The 20506-nt window shown below is 46.7% G+C and overlaps 1 protein-coding gene across 4 annotated transcripts in view; it reads right to left on the reverse strand.

Moving 5' to 3' along the window:
- Nucleotides 1-20506, reverse strand: part of EPHA5 (EPH receptor A5) — a 190028-nt gene that overhangs the window by 22450 nt on the left and 147072 nt on the right. For 2 of the 4 annotated variants that reach the window (XM_084285680.1, XM_084285679.1), the window contains exons 9-12: nucleotides 13993-14058; nucleotides 7446-7513; nucleotides 5602-5727; nucleotides 4287-4472 (exon numbers count right to left, since the gene is read on the reverse strand). In XM_084285680.1, the coding sequence (XP_084141806.1) occupies nucleotides 4287-4472; nucleotides 5602-5727; nucleotides 7446-7513; nucleotides 13993-14058 (446 nt within the window). The remainder of the gene's footprint in view (nucleotides 1-4286; nucleotides 4473-5601; nucleotides 5728-7445; nucleotides 7514-13992; nucleotides 14059-20506) is intronic. The other 2 variants (XM_084285682.1, XM_084285681.1) reach the window with 1 other exon arrangement.

Raw genomic sequence — 20506 nt, forward strand, 5'->3', positions numbered from 1 at the left:
GTTGCTGTGTGCTATGCAAGGAAGGAGACCCTACATATGTACGCACCCTCTTTCTACACTGAACAAGTGTTTGGTGATTGCACATCTTCTCTACCAAAATTTTGCCCCCACCTGCAGCAGTGCAGCTTCCCATTATGATAATCCTAAAAAAGCCACTGGGGTTGCAATGAGGCAAAGCTGCTGCTTTTAGTCCGTATGTGCACAGGCAAGGTACTTCTCCGCATTGCAAATGAGTGATTTAAGGCAAAACCCAGGTTCCTTAAGTCACCTCCCATAAAATCTCTGCAGAGACGGTGCTGCTATTTATGACGTGCCCCGTCTAACGCCAGACTGCAAACCGGCTGTACCGTGGGGTCCCTTATCTCAACCACCTAAAGGCAGCACTGCAGCATGACTGGCATCTCGTTATGACACCACCCTGAGGGACCTCCTTCGGGTTCCTGCCTTGGGTTTCCATCCGAGAAAAGAAAAGAAGATTTCTGGCACTCACGTTTCATTATCTGACTGCTGCAGGTTGACAGTAATTGTGGAATAAATTAGCCCCATATCCAAGAGCATGGAAATAAAGGCACAAATAGAATAACTTGTCAACAAAGTAAATTAAAAGCAAACACTGGCCCTTCTAACAGGCTGGTCTGATCCTCTGTGTCAGCAGGGCTCCCTCCTGCTGGTGTTAAGGGGCCATAAAATGTGCACAGATGTCATTCGTACCCACGTACGCATTGTCAGAGCAATGGAACAGGATGCTAATGAAAGCAGGACTGCTGCCTCTGTAAAGCAGAAAAAGCTGAGGGCTTGTCTGCATGGGGACAACGAAGACAATTAACCCAAATTAACTAAAGGTGGGCATTTGAAGTGATTAAATGGCATTAAGGCCCTGCGTGGATATTCCCATTCAGAATTAAAAATGGACTAATTCAATTCAACTTCATCTGCTTCCAGAGTGAATCATGATGCATCAAAGACATTTTATGCTAAAGATCTGAACCTACAGCAGGCCAATGACTGGATTGCTGAATGGAAAGAAAAGTTAAAAAGTAGCTTGAGATAAGCATCACAGTCTTGGATTCATAAAGGTTGTTTTGGTACATTCAGGAGAAAAGAAAACAAGCTGGAAAGATGCTCCAGAGGGTTGCATGTCTGATGGAAAAATCTCAAGTGTGGTAAACAAGCATTTCCTGAGCTAACGAGGAGCTCAGGGTATATGCACCCCCTGCATCCAGACCCCAGTCGCTTCAAGTCCAATTTAGAAGTGGCTCTGGTCCAGCAAGGAGAGAAAGGGTTTCCAGCCCCTCCATGTGAAAGCTGCCATGGTTTGCATGGAAAAATTCAATTTAATTTGGAATGGGGACTGAAGAAGAGGCAGGCTGGGTAACTGCTGAATCCCCCCGCCTCTGGCTCAATAAATGCTGAATTAAACAAACGTGATTTCTAAAGGGGAACAGCTCCAACGGGACAGATGGAGGGAGAACTACTGGGGATATAAGTGAGGGGCTAAGGGTCTCAGATGGAGAGGGGACTCCTAAATACCCATCTTTGTCTTGTGATTATATCCTTGCCAAGGGAACACCTAGAAACACAGCCATTAGAGAGCACCAGCCAGAAGGGCCCAGGGCACGGTAGGCAGAGAATCCCCTTGGCTTGCTGGACTCAAATCTCTGCAGGGAGCTAAAACCTGGATCTATGCTACCTTTGATACCTTGAGCACTCCCTGGAAACTCAGAAAAGCAAGGCATTCCTTCTTCCTCCTTTACACCATTTTTTTGACTCATCTTTGAGGAAAATATCTGAAATTACTGCCTTCCTCAGCCTCCCTCTGGCATTTATTCCCAACCCCAGTCCCCAGAACAAATCCAGGGCTTTCAGTGGGGCAGCAAAGCCCCCAGCATTTCCCTGCCCTTCAGAAGGGATGGCTGCTTTAAGAAAAAATCAGCTCACTAGGGAGTTGCATCCTAAAAGTGGGATTCCCACCCATCCCCTGAGGCCCTGGCAGCCAGAAAGGCTCAAGGCCATGTCAGCAGCAGCTTTTATGGATCCAGGAACGTCACTCACTTCCTGCCCAATAGTCCACATCCCTTCAGGGCTAGAAATAGGAACCTCCAGTCCAGGACAGACAGGCACAGCGAGGCTTTTATGCATAAAGGACTACACAAGGTGATGCTGTTTATTCATTTTAATTCTCCGCCTTCCCTGAGTCCTGCCCCCGTGAGCCCACGGGAACTCAGCCAAGTGCCCTCTCATCTTCTCCTGAAGCCAACAAAAACTTCAGACTTTAATGTGCATCCCTCACCCTGTAAACTGACCTCTCTGGTTATTTATTTCTTTTTGTTTAATGCACTCAGCTCTGCGTGCTGGGTCAGACGATCAATGTACTGCTTGCTCTTGGTGAGGCATGCAAGGGGACACGTCCCTTAGATCAGGACGCACGGCAGGGACACAGTCCCAGGGCAGAGCTGCTGCATGGGCTGTGGGGTTTTACAAAAAAAAAAAACACTTGCTGTCACATCCAAATCCAGACCTTGGCTTTTTCTCCCCTGCCTTTATGCAATTAATTTTTAGTAGAAACCTGTCTTGGTTATTAGGAAATGTAATTTCAAAGAAAAATACAAGAAAAGGCTGTCGACTGCCAACCGGCCTCAATTCTGAGTATTTTATAAGGATACAAACAGGACAAACAGCTAGCGTCTTTGTATCTGTTTTATTGCAGCTCTGAAAAAGAGCTGATTCTGGAGAAGTGCCTCTGATGAACGACAATTGGTGCTAATAGCAGCCACACAGTCCCAAATGCTGGCACTTAAATTGCATCTTCTAAGCTCCAACATGAACAGTCATGAAGGCAAGAGGGGAGACAGACATTCACACTTGTGAGCCTTTCTCAGGCTAGCCTGAACACTTAAATATATTTTAAAATGAAGAAGGGCTTACCAACAAAAAATCCTTGGTGCAAATAACTTAACTGAGCTTCTTTCTATCTTGGAAAGACCAGGCTCGCATCAAGTATGCTGAAAAATGCTAGAGGGAACCTGTGGCTCTGTTTGTGGCGGGGACATCCACGCACACTTGTGCCCCTCCAAATCCTCTACGGCTTTCAAATGGAAGAGCAACGACACCTCTGTAGGTTTCCCACAGCCCTCCTACCTCAGCAGCACCACGCTGACAGCCAGAGGGGTGTGGGCTGAGCACATTCAGACGTGCTGCCCTGTCCTCCATCCTTAAGTTTAGTGCACACACCAATTTGGAGAAGGACTGGCCTGGGGAAGGTTTTGAAGTCCATTTTGCTAACTGACCTGCCAGACTGCAGTAACTCTTGTGCTGAGACATTTTCTCAGTTATTTCACATTTTCCCCAGGGCCTTGCCCCTCTCATATCTATATGCTGGCATCAGGGACAACTCTTGCTATAGGCATTACCAGCAGATCCCAAGGGGAGCTCGTCTTAAAAATGGTTTTACACAGCCTTGTTCCCTTCAGCAAAGCTCCGATTCTTCTTCCCTGCTTCTGGGAAACAAAGCTTCAGCTAACTTCTGTCCTTGCTCACATCCCCTGTGAGCAATCACCAGGTACCATCACTACCCTCCCTGTGGGCAACCTTGGCCAGCACTTTGCTTCAGAGGTTTCTTGAAATATTACAGCCAGAAACCACCAGGGTCTTCTTTCCTTTTTCTCTTTTCTGCCAGGGAAATTGCTTCCCACTTCTTGGCACTTCTTTGCTCACATTGTGCCTCATGCAGTTTCAAAAGTATAGAAATAAAGGCAGAAATAAGAAGTGAAGCTGCTGCAAGCACTGAGGGGATGGCTCGGTGTCACTGTATTCAAAATGGTCCTGAGTGGCCTCATTTCAATAAAAAGATGTTGCTGAACTTTTGGAAGGCTGAAGTCACGCAGCACACTCCACTGGCACTCAGATGCCCTAAGCTTATTCCTGCCTCCATCACCTACTCCCCTCTCTGGACACAGCCAGGCATGGCATAATCTCAGACCTTTGAAAAGGGACTTTCTCTTAGACCATACATATTACGCCTGGGGACTTCACATTTTTCATCATTTCAGCTATTAGCTATCCTTTTTAGCTGGAAGAACACTGAAGTCCTTTGGGTACAAACTCCCTTAAGTCTGGGTATCTGTTCCTGGACCTTCACAAAGTGTGGAAGTTCAAGCAAGGGGAGTTGCTGGGGGTTGAGAATAGATAAAACACACGCTCAAAACTTGAGCTACACAATGTTTCCTCTCCCAGATCTCCCGTAAGTCAGAGTTCAGAGACAGCAGCCCTCAGCAATCTGTACCTACTTTTTGTGACGACGCCTTCCAGGTGGATGATATTGGGGTGATCGAACTGCCCCATAATACTTGCTTCTCCCAGGAAATCTCGTCTTTGCTTCTCTGTATAGCCCACCTTCAGGGTTTTGATAGCCACTGGGAATTCACGTTTTCCCTGTAATTTCAGCCGCCCGCTGCAGACTTCTCCAAATTCACCTTCAGGAAAAAAAAAAAATGGGATCAGAACATGCCAAAGGAATGCATGGAACATGCCTGTCTACAGGATACAGCCCATATTTTATAGAAAGCTAATCAAAAATACACAGGCCTGTCCCACATTCATGAATATGGAAAGCAGAACATCACAGTGATCATCATCTCAAATAGCCAGCAAACCACAAGCCAAATAATTCATAAACAGAAAAAAACTAGGAAGCTGCAAATCCTGGTCTTTTAGAAAGAACCAGAACTGAATGAAACACTCCTGGTGATGGATTTTACCCCAAATCCATACGAAAGCTATTCCAGTATGTAATTTTCCTATATTTAAATAGCTATGCTCTATATTCCATTTTTTTTCTCATTTCATGATGTTTTTCTTTACTAGATGAAAGACTCCTGTCATGTCCTATATCACTACTCTGTGCAGATAGCTGTAAAACACAAACCAGTTGCTTCTTAACCCTCCTTTGGTAAGTTAAATAGATGGAATGCTGTTAGCCTCTCACAGCAACATATATTTTTATAGACTATACACCCTTTCCAATTTTACCACTACTTTTTTTTTTTTTTGAAGTAGCCTAAATGGATATTTTTCCTGGTGAACAGTAAATTATCTCCAAAAATGGAGTGTCAGAGGATGCCAGATATTCCTAACGTTAGATGTGAGACCAAATAAACAGCTTCACTTGAAAGAAAATGGAAACTGATTCTTATAACCAAGGAAGTTAAGTGCTTTGGGCTTTGGTTTGTATTTTTTCTTACTCTCAGATGAGTTCTCATTCTTAATTTTTGCTTCAATACTGACCTTAATAGAGGAGGAGAAAAAAAGTTAAAATGGTGTGAAAGAAACTGAAAATTAAGTGACTCATTTTCCTTAGCATCCATAGAAATAACTCATCGTGGGCCAAACTTGACAGCATTCTGCCATTTTTAGTTCAATCACTGGATTTCAGAACTGCAGGCAATGACAGCTTTGTCCCTGGCTTCTGCTGGAACAAGGGTATGCTCCACATAACACGCTGAGTGCCTAACAGCACACATATTTCACAGCCCTTCTCTGATTTCTAGCATTAGAAAAGTCATCCCTCCATGCTGCTAAGGGTCACGAAACACATTTCCATACCAGCTCCAATAACTCTCTCGATGGTTATGCACGAAGCTTCTATTTCCTTGGCAAACTCGTGGACGGCTTGATTAGGGTCCTCGTAGGTGTGGGGGTCAATGTAGGTTCTTACTCCAGGCAGTTTAACTGCGAACACAAATTACAGCATTAACAGCACGGGCTGTGACAGACAAGGATAATGCCTATTCCTGTCCCTTGCCGGAAGACACGGCAGCAGGGAAATCTATTTCTCCTGCAAAAAAAATGAATAGATAATGCTTTTTGAATGCTCTGTGCTCTGGAACACCGTGCGAGCAAGTATTCTCCGAAAATAACACTTAGTTTGTGTGTGACACACATGTCTTCATCGGATTTAGAGGAACACATGGCAGTGCTCAGCTGGAAGGACAAGCAGCTAAAAAATCCTCTCAGTGCTGCATAACAGGCTGGCCCAGGGCCTGGTGCAAACGGGTGGCGTCAGGAGACCTCGTTTCAGGGCTGGGAATCGTTAGAGAGTGCCTGGGTGACCTTGGGCAGGCAGCTCTGTCTTTGCATGCTGCGGTGCCTCATCTGTAATTCTTCCCCACCGCAAAGGTTTATAAAGGCTTTGAGGTATCTGACAGCGCTGGGATGAGGCTTGTCAGCCAGACACAGCCCGAATCAGCAGCCCTCCTGCAGAAAGGGTACGCCGGGAAGAGGAGTTCCGAAATGCAAAACGCTGAGGAACAACTTGCCAAGCAAGTCAGAGGGATGGTGGTTAATGGAGAGCTGCAATAAATTGTGCTCTACCAGTCTCATATTAGCTAATCAATCAGGCACATTATTTCAGATGGAGCTACTGAGATTTAAATGAACAAAATATTTGCAGTACAAAGCCTGTGGGTTGTAACAGTATAAATATAATCAATACCAGGCATTTTCTCCAGGACTTGAGGAAAAAAGTATTTTCATTATCTGTATTATAAGTTTGTTTTGACAATCATTAAGGCTACTCACATGAAGAACTGCTCATCAGTCTAATAAGACAGCTACATTACATTGTGGCTCTTAATTGATTTGCTTCCTGCTGCCTTCATTACATAGCACTAATGGAAATTTGACTTTTGCTCAAGATGCATTTGCCTTTTCCACCCCAAAAGGCACTTTGCTATTACGCATCCAGAGATCCCACAACACTTTACGAAGGAAGGCTTTCCAAAGAAAGGCTGGCTTCAGATGCACAGTAAGACTGGTAGTAACCGTGATATGTACGATTTAGTGTCACCGTAAAGGTCTATATATTCAGATCAGCTTATGGTTACTAACATGGCATTTCTGAAAGCATACTGGGAGCAAGAAGTACGTATGAATTCCTCACACCTCTGCACAGGCATCCAAGGGCAAAGAGTAGCTATGGGCTTGGTCCTCATGGCTGGCTGGGATGGACCAAAGGTTTGAAAAACAGGTATTCTGGGCAAAAACAGGTATTCTTTACATCCAGACCACAGTATGTAAGCTGTTACGTGCCAGCCAGGCAAAATTAAGAGCATCTTGAGTCATAGTGTATACCCCAGCACAGTGAAACAAAACAAAATTGTTCGCTAGGCAGATCCACTGCAAACAGGGATCCACTTCGCTCCATCCTGGAACAAAAATGTGCAGGCATGAATAACTGGGCAGGTGTAAGGACTGCTCAAACACTTACACCTGCACTCAGGTCTCTGTGGGGCTTGGAGCAGGGGCAGATAGGGACTTGCTGAATAACAGAATTAAGTGAATTCTTTTGTGAATTACCAGGAAAATGGTTTCTGAAAAAAAAAGCACCTCTCACTTGTTTTTCTCATTACCAGAGAGAATCAAACCCACACATATCAATCTTTACTCACTGTGGCCATTATGAAAATGCATCTTTTCTTCTTCTGGATCTTGTTTAGCCTTGCTATAACCACATCGCCTGGAAAAAACAAAAGAAGAACACTTTTGTCTCTGGTATAACAGAGCCCCCCTCAACACCTCAGTCACGCAAGGCACAAAAACCCAGAACAGCGATGAATCCGACCTCTCAAGTGGCCGTATCACTGCTGTCCCAGTTTTAGCTCATCAAACTACTTGCAATTTCCCTAACGGGATTCAGGGCCCAAGGCCCACTGATTTTCAATTGGACTTGTGCTTCTAAATCCCACCGACGCTTCTGAAAACTCCACTCTACCGTACATTTAATTTAGCTATTATTAAGAAGAAAAAAGCAAGAACAGGAAGGACAATGGAAGGGGAATGGGATGAAACGCTAGAGCTGCAGAAGTGGGAGCTCCTGGACCTCAGAGCCAAGACCCCAGCTTTTGCAGGCACCATCTTGTTTGTGCTGCATGGTCCCTTTACCCACTGGGCATTCGCACAGAACTTTCAATTTAGGTATTTGTGAAAACAGCCTTGTGCCAACACTAGCATCTTATACACATGCAAAATGATGGTGTATAAAAAAAAAAACAAAAAAAAAAGCCTCTTGGCTCACTGCCTTCAAGGGTCTCCTACATACTCCTGGCTCTGACTGGGTTTCCTGCATGTCTCCTGCCTTATCCGCAGGAGCTACCCTTTATGCAATCCCCTCTGACCAGCAGCAATAAGGATGGAAGAAAGCACACAGTCATTGCCTGACCTATCTCACTCCCACATTAGTGTCAGGCAGTGCACGGACACCGCTGAATCCCACGATGGAGCTGCAAACACAGCCACGTGGGAGTCACAGCTCTGCCAGGGAATCCTCCTGTTAGCCTGGGGCTGCTCTTCCCTGACTCAGCCCCCAGCCTTCTCACTGGGTCTTTAGGAAATGGCATCACATTAGCACCAAGTGGCTGCTTTGGTGGCATTTCTGAGATCTGCTTCACCCCAATAACCCCATAGGAAGCTACAGGGTAACTGCACAGGCAAGGACAACCGCTACGTACACACACACACACACACACACACACATATATATTTTGATATATGGGATGAGGTATGTAGGATGCACATATATCTGCCAGTCTTTCCAAGGACCCGATATGATAACCAGATAGAGGAACTGAGTCATCCTTAAATCAGACCACGTGGACGTGAGACGTAGGAACGTTGTTTGGAAGAGTGAAAAACCTGCCAGCAATGCCCATCAAGGTGGTCGCTGTGCAGCTGCATTGCCGGGTGTCACACCTCTGACAGAAAGCCCCAGGTTACCATTTAAAGCTGAGAAGCTCGGGAGTCTTCTCTTCCATTACCCAGGATTTTGGGACAGGGGGAGGCACGTGCTCCAGCACAACTCACAGCAAGGAAGAGCGTACGATTAGCAGAAACAAAACTGCAATTAGGAGGACGCAGTAATAGGCATCTGCATGAAACATGCCCTCAGCGGGAAGTCCTATTACTGCAAACTGCTGTCTGCCTGGTTGCAAGGGGCCAAGCAGCCTTTCGGCTACAGGATTTTGGCACTGGCTTTGCAAAACGACCGTGATTAAAAGCAAAAGGCCAACAACAGGACATGGGCACCACCGCTGAGCTGGCCCTGGCAGGACCAGACCCCACAGGGCCGAGGTCCTGGGGTTAGTGCCAGCTTACCTCTAACAGGAGGGGAGACGTGTGCCAAGGTGAGAGGAGAAAAACCAGACTGCAGGGGTTGTGCAAGCACAGGGGAACGGGTTGGTACGAGGTGCAGAAAAGACAGAGGGAGGCTGACAAGCAATCCGGGGGCACAGGCAGAAGGATGACAGGGCCAACACGTGGATCGTGCTCGATAAAACAGCCAGGCCGTCCATGCAGGGCACGACTTCAGCGGCAGTGACAGAAGCACAACCAAGCAGCATTGACCATCGCATTCTGGATGCAAAACTGATGCCAGCGGTGAGGAACAGCCTGGAGACACAGCCTGGGTAGCCCCACTTTGGTGCTCACGGCATGGCTCGTCTCCTTGCTCTTCTCCTAGGGGTCCTGCCTAATGAGATCCAATCTAAGCAGTGGCTGTACGCAGAGACCCCCCCAATAAGGGTCATTTCAAAAGGTATTTTGGTATTTACGATCCCTGGGTGAAAATGGGTTCTCCTCCTTCAACATACTGTCTCCCCCTGGCAGTATAAAGACTAAAGGTCTGGGTCTCAGCATCAATTCCCACTTCTGGCAACCCCCAGTTTTGATTCTGCGAGTTGCCAGAAGCTCCATCAGTTTCCTGCAGAAGTCATTTTCTGCACTGGGGTGCGTGCATGAAAGGGGTTTCGAGGTGTATATTCAAAAAGTTTCCCTCTGAAATTTCCCTCTGAAAAACACGCAGATGTTTCAATTCATCATTGTCCTACCAAAAGCGCGTTAAAATTTCTCCTGCTCACCTTTTAAAGCAAGTGCCCTTATCTCTTTCTCAGGTTTAGAGGGCTTCACCCATAAATGCAATTTTCTAACATGACCCTTTTTACTAACTTCATCTCCCGATGATTCAACCACCAAGAGGGAGGAGAGGGAGACGGAGAACACAAGACCACTGGCATGCCGTGCTCTAAGCCTCCCTTTGTGCCAAGCAGTTAGCGTTTTACTGCACGGGGATGCACTCTGAAAGCCCATGCAAACAAGTTGCCTCGGCTGTGCCCTCTCCAGAGCTGCGTAACACACAGAGCAGCACATCACATTAGCATACAAAACCCAGCTCTGGAACCCCCAAGGATCCTTACAACAAGCCTCGGCAAGATCTACCAAAGCGAAATTGCAGCCGATGGAGTACAACTGAAGACAGAATGGGGCGTCACTAACGAAGCTTTCTGCACGGCCTGTCCATGGCTGTCATTTGTGCCCTGTACACACTTAATTTTTTAAGCTACCCAGAGAATCAGGCCATGCACGTGCTGGCTGGGGCTAAATCACACTTCCATTCTGGGCTTTCAGCTCTTTTAGATACCAGAAACTAAAGATTTTTTTTTTCACCTAACTAAATCACAGAAAAATCTGCTATTTCACGTTAAGAGTCCTGATTCAGTATGTGCACCTAACCAGCAGATAAAATTACCTAAATGTTCTGGTTTTGCACTACAGCTTTTTGAAAAATCTCCCAGTTGTTTGGGAAAATAATCCATTTCTGCACGTGCGCTTGCTCTTAATGCTTCCTGGAGAAGCTCTAAATCTGAAGTCTCCTGATGGAAGATTCACTCTCCCATTTGCTGTCATGGTACAAAACAGATTTCCTGTATCATTTCTGTACCGCATACAGCAAAAGTATAAAGATCCTGACGCTCCCTTTGTCTCCCACTGAGCTGGAGACTCTCAGCCAAAGAGTTAATGTAATTCAGCAGCACACCTGAATCTCAACTCTTTACTCCTGTTGTGGATTTGTCCCAGTTTCTGTATCTAGAAAGCAGATGTCTTCCTTGCACAGCTCTGTGTTTTTCAAAAAAAAAAAAAAAAAAAAAAAAAAAGAACTATCAGAGGAAAAACGTGAGACTTTAAATATTCTTAAAGCATCATGTCTTATTTAAAAACTACTTGCAGATTGGCAGGCAGCTCATAAAATATTTATGGAGCAGATTATAAAAGTGAACTTGTAAAATGATTCCTATATAGCTTTATAAAATATAAAGCGGACAGGTAGAAAGATGAAGGACCCAGCTGGGAAACCAGTGCCCACTGCCTCGCACAGCAGAAGCCAACTCATGGAGAAAAATTTCCTTCCAGCAGCAAGAAACGAGGCAGGAAGATGCTTGCTCTCCCTGGAGATATCTGCATCTGACCCAGCGCTTCAGAGTGCCCTTGCTGGGTGTCGTGTGGATCCTCAGCTGCTTGGGGCATCCCCCAGAGCCACAAAACGCCAAAGAGAAGGAGTTTCCAAGCCCCTAGCTGGGGCCACAACCCATGCAGGACACACTCAGAGGACTGGCTCTAAAAGTGGCTCGACCATGGACATCCAAGTCCTAGGCAATGATGTAGCAGAGTGCTTATGCACCTTTTTACAGCAAAACGTCTCAAAGCATTTCAGCACATGGCCAAAACATCACTGAAACATGGGGACAGCACTCAGAAGTCCCCAGTGAGGAAAGGGACCTCACCTTGCTAGGCGCAGCCAGTACCATAAAACAGGTTGTGCCCTGAAGCAGCAATCTCCTGTCCCCGTCCTGCAAAGATCTCTATGCATGTATCTTCTCTCTTAAGTATGAGATAAAATGACCTCGGTGCACTTCTCTGAAATGCAAACAAACCCCCACTTGCTTTTCAGGGGTCAGACCTTCACTCAGAAGCACGTCTTGTACTATAAATCAGCTTTGAGGAGTACACCCGACCCACCTCAAGCTGCATTTTATAGGAGTTTTTGCAAGGACCACAGGGTTGTTGTTTACCAGGGCTTAGCGCTCACTTCAGGCTATTTACTCCAAGATGTTAAAGCAATAAGGCTGCATACGTGTTGCAGGGCAGGACTGCATTCCGCCCAGAGGAACAAACAAACAGGGCTTCGTCCATCTGGCCAAGATCCCGTCTTCTCTGCTTCTGTATGGGGATGACAACTTGTACAGCAAATAGTTTTACCCTGAATAAATGATGCTGAAACTGAGAGCCAAAGGCAAAAGCCTTCCTCTAGTGATGTTGGTCCAGGGACTGCTATAAAACAAAGATAAGATCCCGAGGTGACAAGCTAAGACCTTCAGCTCAGGTGAAAGACACTCTGGATGCCTGGCCCAAGGGGACAAGGGCAGGTTCCCTTCCCAAGGGCTGCAGACTCACCACCTTCACAGCTGTTTTCCCAGGCACGGCCGTGCCCCTCCACGGTGTGCAAGCCTGCAGCTGACCTCCGATTAACTTGGATGCCTTACAGAGGAAGTTTCAAAAATTCCAGCAGCGGTATTTTTAGCCTTTCGTCTTTCCCTGCCTGTGCACTGAATGACTCCCTGCTTGCCTAAATCACCACCAGAACAATTAAAAATAATTTAAACAAGATACCATTTCCTCTTCTTGCAGGAAGCTCCCTCTGAAGTGATCTCCATAAATCTCTTTAAAGAGCTTGTCATGCCTTCCTATAGCACAGTTGATGGCGTCTGTGCCTTGAAGTCCCTTTTCCCGTTTCCCCTCCCAGAACAGCAGCTTGTCACCGCGTTATTCTCTCCACAGCTGAGGAGGAAACTTGCGGGGGACGTTTTCCAGGTCAGTCAACTTCTCCTTGCACACCTCTCTCTTCGTAACTGTTCGGTTCATTCCCGTTCTGTGTGCGCTCAGCTCCCCTAAGCTGGCACCTCCAACATTACCAATGTTTCCATTGCTGCCACCCTCTTCTCGTGGTCCTACCTGAGGAAATCTGAAGCCCAAATCCCACAGAGGGGCTGCATGTGTGCCAAATCAATGCCAAACGAGTGTCTTGCAGAAACACGTCCCAGAACAGCATTTTGGAGCCAAACATTTCAAGCTGAGCAACCCAGCCTGCTAATGCTGCTCTTAAGACTCAGAATTCATGAAAACCAATTTAAAAATACCCCAAAATACTGCATTAGAGGACAGATAAATGGTCCATCTCGGTGAGAGCCGTGCTCCGCAGCTAGAGACCAGCATCCCCCCCAGAAAAGCAGCAGAAGAGCTCCACACATCTCACCCAGCTACACTGCAAACCCTTCAGAGTTTAAAATGTGAGTGGGACATCTCGGTGCTCCTATGGTCTCAAGCAGGTATTTGATGGGGGAGATTTCACAAGGCTGCCAGCAAGCTTGGAAAGATCTCTGCCTGCACGGGTTACAGCTGACTCAGAGACCTAAACCAGATTCCCTTCCAGGGAAGCAACTCAACCTGCATCCAGTCACACCAACAGAAGTTAGAATCACCCTTCCTTCAATTCATTGGCAAGGAGAGGAGAGTACAGAAGAATCACAGAGCAGAAAATGGTGAGGCGGCCTGGCAGGAGACGGTGGCAGGACGTGGCAGCATGCAGCACAGACACCCAGCTCCCGACGCCCGCAAAGATATGCCCAACGCCGCCGGAGCATATCCTTGCAAACAGCACCATGTCATTGGCAGCAATGACATTCGGTTCGTTCCACTGACATGCACGTTACATGCCACCAAATGCCACAACCTTTACACACCCGCCTGCCCTCCACCACCCTTTTTAGGGGGATGAATCCACCCATGCCCCCCGTTTCGGTGAGAGGAAGCAGAATTTGATGAATCGCCCAGCACACGTGGTGTTCAGCTTTGCTATGCCACATAACATCTCCAGTGTGTTGTCTGGATCAATCGAGGCATATCGCATCGGGTTTTTCCTCTGGGAACCCTGCTCTTACTGGAAGAACACTGCTCGGGGTCAGGCTATTTGCATGTGTTGAGATAGCCAAGCTGGTCGCAGAGGTCGGGTTTGCAGGGCAGTACAAGAAAGGGAGGGAGAGGCAGACTGTGCACGGAAAACACGGAGGGAGGACACGAAAAGGAGCCAGCGCAGGTGGGAACACTGACCATGTTAGGCTCGGATAGGCAACAGCACGCAGAGAAGAAGCCCACCCACAGCCATGATCGCAGCAACTGAAAAGCAAACAAAAAGGCCCAGGATAAGGAATAATCCCACTGCCCTGGCAATGCGCAAATACATTCGCAACAGTTTTATATGTACTTCTTCCCCTTTGTTTTAATTGCTATGTGGTTCTCAGCACCCTGGGCTGCAAGAATTTCATGGCATGGGCTACTGTCGGGAACAATGTCTTGGAGAGATCAGAGACATCCCAGCCCTGCAAAGCAATTAGCTGTGTGCTTCCCGTACCTAAGTGCCACCGTTAGGGTTAACGGGGCCACCCATGTGCTTAAACTTAAGCACCCGCCTTGGAGCAGGCCAAGTGACTTTTTCCACAAGCCATGTGTGCAGTACTGTCACCTCCACCTTTAAAAAAAATCGCTGGATGACACAAGCCCTGCTTCTGCAGACCCTTTCACATGTACTCACTCAGTCCTGGCATCAGCAAAGCTCTGCACGTGCATTACACATCTGCAGGAGCAGAGCCTTACGAGCTGCGTGAGAGCAGACAGTCTAATTCAACCCAAAATGTGGTGAGCTGAAAGGCACCGTGTGCACCCCCAGCTTGCTTCGGAGGCTGCTGAGCGTTTACTCTATCCGATCAGAGTACGTCGTCACCTGGCATCAACCTGTCACCTCGGTAATTGCCCTTTAGCCTCGTCAGAGAACTTGTGTGGGTATTTTTCTGTTAGCAAAGCAACTAAGTAATTTATCCATACAAAGAACATAGGGCAGAAGAAACAGGAAGATCTTCAGTATGTCCTACATGCCCAACAGTGTAGACAAATACTCCAGTTAAAGTCAGCTGAAGATCTCTCATTATTTCTCCTAAAATCACTGTGTGATCTTCTTGGAAGACACAAAAATAAAAATTGTGCCATTCAGATTTTTTAAAGTATACCCTACAATGCCTAAACGCATTAAAACAGCCCATTTAGACAAAATTAACATTCTGAAACTGCACCACCTTAAATTATGATGCAAAATAACTTCAGGCATGCAATGATTTACAGAATTATATACTGGATTATGTGCTTACTTAAATTAGAACTGGTGAAGAATGTCTCTCTAAGCTCCTTTCACATCAGCAAAACAACTTGCAAGCATTTTATAAGCAGTGATGCCAACTTTTATTATTTTTTTAACTATAATTGACAGTATTTGGTATTTTCATAATGCCCCAGCTTGTGGAGTCATATTAATATGGGGGAAGCTCAGCTCTCACTAAATCTCTCCGTTGATCCAATTTAACCTTGGAGGTTCAAGACCCCAAAGCACCCAAACTGAACCTGAGCATAATTTATTTTGAGTCAGTTCTGCTGTTTTTTGGGTTCATCCTGACAAGATTTGAGTGCAGGGAACTGGCAGGTCTCTGGAAGATCACCGGGACTGCGATAACTATAACCCCTCCCTAATTAGCTTACATTTTAGCGAGGAGCCCCTTTCCCCCTCAGGCATTTTTGAACGGTTGCTGTCACCAGACCTGCCCACACCGCTCAGCATGAAAGTCAAGGTTTTTGAAACAACAGTTCAATTAACCCGAAGACATCCTTACAGCGAAGAGCTGACTGGTTTCTGAAACAAAGGAAACTACTTGAGCACCTCACCAGAAAGGGAGCTGCTCTGAAACAAAACCTGTTTTCAGTGCAGAGCACTGGAAGTCCCACTCTACATGGATGGAAAAATGCTCAAGTGCAAGGGAAATAGGGCTTGATAGGGCCTTATTCCTGCATGCCGGCCACCTAACGCTGTGCTATACCACTTAGGGTCAAAATAGTCAGAAGGCATAACGTGAGGGAAAATAAAAAGCTGTTAGAAACGAACTAAACTGGTTCAAGTAGCAAAAACATGCAGTGAGCCTGTGAGGGCTTGTATCTCAGCTTGTGAGGGCTTGTAGCTTTGCTCAGCTCCTAGAGATGCTCAGGAGTCCCCACATCTGCTGAAGGTTAGTAGATGACAGTTCCACGTAAGGGTGGAGATTACTGGGAGCACACTTCCAGTTAAACCCTCCTGGCTGTGAAAGAATGAGACTCTGAGGCGGCAGCATCGCCAAAAGCCAGGACGGCTTTGGAAGGAGGTGTGACTTCTGCTCCGAGCCCTGCTTCCAGGGGCAGGGCTGCAGATGGTCGGAGACGAGGCAGGGAGGCCTGGAGCTGCAGCAGGGCCTCCCACACCTCTGTGGTGAGAGCTGGGCCTGCCGGTGCTGCCCAGCTTCTTGGCTCGACCACGGCACCGTTCGCAGTTATCTTGGATGAGCAAAGCTAACAGACCTCCAGTCCTCACGAAGGTGACCCCAGCAATGCCTACGGGGCCCGCAAACCCAACTGTCCGGAGAGCCAACTTTAATAAACCTGTGCTAGGAGTCCTTCACACCCTTGGCGCTGTTTCAAACCCCGGACTATATGCTTGGTTAATGAAAAATATATATATATCTGATGGGCCCCGACAATTGCACCTTCAGGCAACGTAATTAATTTACCAGGGGGCTGCGGATGACCCAGACAGCATTTGGAATTAAACTCAATTCCTAGCAGCTAGATGCATCTCGGCGAGACTGTGCTGTGTGTAGCTTTGGCTTTTAAGACTTAGAAGTCGAAGACTTGGAGTCATGATAAATGAAAGCCTCATCCGTTGCTTTTAATAAGCTGCTCTAATGGGCTGTTCTTTACAGGCTTGTGATTAGAGCCTGCAGTACTTGAGGGTTTCTGGGAAGATTTTTCTAATCCTTTGCGCAGCCTGGAGCGATGACAAGGATTGTTCCCTGCATCTCCAGGTCAGAAAGCCAGCGCTGCACCAAGCACCTCCAGACTCAGCGTGCTCACTTCAAACGTCAGAGGGGCAGAAGTGCGTGCTGTCAGCTCCTAGGAATATATTTCTACTATAAGGAACTGCTAGGAATGTATGTCTTCTGTAACTGAGAAGGCAGAAGCCCAAGGAGACAATACAAATGCAATCACTACAGTGAAGGAGAGCAAATGCTTCCCAGGAAAGAAACCATACCTGGAAGCATCCCCTGCATTGCACTCCACTATGTCTAAGCCAGGAGGAAGTACAGACAGCCTCTTATCTGGAAAACAGGTGATGTGCCCCAACACGGTGTGCCTCCATGTCACGTTTCCTATTTCTAGTATCTGAAGCAGGGTGAAATATTCACATATTCAGAAGTGCAGGGGGACAAGAGCCTGGTTTTCTTCTTCATCTTCTACCCACTCCACAGCCAAGAGAAGACACCGTAAAACCCCACTTTAAAACACTAGTGCTCAGCAGCAGCCTGGAGCTGCTACCACTTAAGTCAAACTCCCATTTCCAGCTTGAAAGGCACCCCAGTTCTCTTGTCCAAATGGACAAAAAACTTGCACAATGCCATCAAATGCATCATCTGCATGAGGATGAGGAGCTTTTGTCACCAACTGCTGCACTCTCCCTCACGTTTCCCCTGCTCAGACAAAGCTTACGCCAGCCAGTTATCTGTTCCTAGCGCTCCTTTTGTCTCATTCCCTTGGCTGCTGCTGGAATAATTCAGAAATTATTGGAGCTTAATTACAGACTTGGTCAAATCTCACCTCCTATCCAAGCCAAAGTCATCGGAAAGCAGATTAGCCTGGGTCCCTAAACCCAGCAGCAACTCAAACTGGCTTGCTCTGTGCTTGTATCAAAATACTAAGCCCAGAAGTGTTCAGAATAAAAAAGAAAAAAAAGGTGCTGGAGCAGGTAAAGTGGCTGAGCTGACCTAGGTAGCCTGGAGGCAGGACAAAAGATGTAGTGACTCTGGGCAGATCTCCACACCAGCTTTGGCATCACCCTGTGGAGAAGGGGAAGGGACCAGAGCGCTTCTTTTTCAGAGATGGATGTTGTATAATGATGCTGCTGACACTCCTCTCTCCTGGAAAACGTACAGCTAAAGAGCAAAGAGCCTGTTAACATAATGGGGATAGGAAAAATGTTGACCTGAACACAGGCAGCACCAGACCCTGCCTGTTCTCGGTGGATAGGAAGCTTGACTTGGCAGAGCACTAGCTTCTCCAGCCAAATCCTTCCTGTTGTCAGGTGAATTACAGGGGCATTTGGCAACAGGCAGTATCAATAAAATGGCTATAGATCATGGGAGACAATGTCCTGTAGGAAGAAGGAAGAACAGGCAGGAATATAGAGATAACAATCCTTTAAAAAGCCACAGCTAACAAAAATTGTGACTCATGCTGGAAAAATTCTCTCAATGAAAAATGTTATCTACGAACCGTCTTCCATTTCCTACGGAAATACTGAAAAACTGAACTATTTTAAGCCCTGCCACATCTTGGAAAAAGATGCGGGGGACTGTGGAAAAATTCCTCCAATTTAGACCTTCCACGCCACAGACAGCACACCTTTCATCCCCCTCCCCTCCCCAATCCTCTCAACCTCTCTGAAAGTCACTTTTTAACGAGATGCACATATTTGTGGCCAGAAACCAGCCCTCTGCCACCGCAGGGGCTGACATTTAAAAGTCTAAATCAGCTAAGGTCAAGGATGGATACTCTGGTGCAGAAGCTTCTAATTGCCAATGCCCCAGTGGGAAGATTTGTCTTTGCTTTGTCTTTCGAAAGGCTGCTTTCTTGCCAGGAGAGACTTTCTATGGATGTGCAGAACAGGGTGAGGGGCAGTTTCCACTCCTTCAAGCATTTTTTCCTTAGGTTCTATAAAAAGCTCCGTCCGGTTCCTTGGAAGACCACTTCAGACTGAAAAGTTACCCATAATGGGCAGCAGGCTATAAATGCAGATACGCAGCATACTTAGTTATTTTGAGCAGCTTTAGCAAACATGCTCAGCATTGACCTAAAAGCCTTCCCGTTTTACTCTCTAAAAGCCCATTACTTTGGTTAATGCTACAAAACTCTAATGCCTGGGGGACCGCAGGGACCGGCAGTCTCTTAACATTCACCTTTAGACCCCTTCGGTTTTGGGAACAAGGCTTGAAGGACAACACAGTGAAAACCGCTCTGGAGCTGTGGATCTCCTTCACAGGCTGATGGAAACCTGCTTTGGCTGGGCTGCACCCAGCCTCCTGCTGAAGTTTGGAGAAATCAGGGGCTGGTACTACAACAACGGATGCGCCACCTTCTTCCCCTTGTAAGATGTAGCGCACAGATCTTTGCTGGTGGCACTGTCTGACACTTCGAAACAGAAGTCTAATTATTTTAGATTAATATATCCTTCAATTAGGAGCAGCAACGCAAGTGGCAACTAATTCAAGCACTGCGAGGAAAGCAAAATTTAGCTTTGCTGTATCTGTAAAATGCATTGTGCTTTTGAGAAGAACACATAATCCTAAGAAAACAAAGATGATAACTCCATGTTCTTTAATTCAATGCTTGCATCTGGTTTAATAATAGATTTGCAATCCACTTTTCTTTTTCGCCCAGACAAGTATGGTCTGATTTAGTGAATCCCTTTGATTTGTAATCCTGATTGTTATATAATTAATACACCCTTGATGCAGAGAGCAGGAGGCTTTAACAGTTACCAGCTATTTTGCTTAGCAGCATTTATGACCTTGGTCAGAGGACGCATTATTTACAGGAAGAGTTTTCTTGAGCATCTGCAAGTAAATCAGCTCTGAAATGCAGCTTAATTGTTTAGGGCAAAGCGCATTCGGTTTCAAATTCCCAGGAACCTCCGGCTTCAGAAACAAAGCGCGTTTCCACAGATGGACGCTGGCTGGTGGAAATGCCACTGTGACTAACGTTCAGCTGACCTTTGGTTTGGGGCCAGCTGCCAACGGGAAATGCCAAGCTGTTATTTACATTCGTTCAAAAGAGGCGAGAGACTGCAGAGCTACTCGAAGGCAGAAAGGGAAGAGGTGTGGAAACTTCTGCCTCCAGGGACCCAGCAGAAAATAAAAAGCCCGCAGAGCCAGCAGACTCCTGAGTCCTACACTAAGAAATTACTTTCTGAGCTGCCAACATTGGGAGGACCCCCTCCTCACTTCAGGGCTGCTCAAGCTCCTGCTCTGTTTTCCCAGTTTCCCCAGTGCTCTCAGTGCCCTGCCTCCTGACATGCTTGCTTTTGCCCAGCACGTGGGAGAACAGGCACAAAGAGATGCCATACATCACCTTAGGGAGCAATATCCTAATTCTGAGGTGCCCAGGGACTCCCAGGGTGCCTGGGAGCAGCATGAAGCCAGAGCTGAGGTGCCCATTTATAGGAACTGTCCAGGCTGTGCCCTCACTGCTGCAGCCTGAGAGGGTTTCTTGTGTAGCTTTGCTGCTGGACAGTACCTGTCCTCCTACATTATTCAGAGAGAAGAGCTTGGACTTGGCACAGCTCACTCGGCATGGAAAGCCGTGGCGATTCCAGCTGGAGCAAATCCTGGAGTTCAGAATGTCTGTTTTTCTAAAATAATTACAGGAAAGAAACAGAAAAGGAAATTTAACTCCCTAGTACCACGTGTTGGAACACACAACCTCTCCGAAGATACAGAAA

The sequence above is a fragment of the Netta rufina genome, assembly GCF_964035555.1.
Source record: "Netta rufina genome assembly, chromosome: 4".
Taxonomy (NCBI): Eukaryota; Metazoa; Chordata; class Aves; order Anseriformes; family Anatidae; genus Netta; species Netta rufina.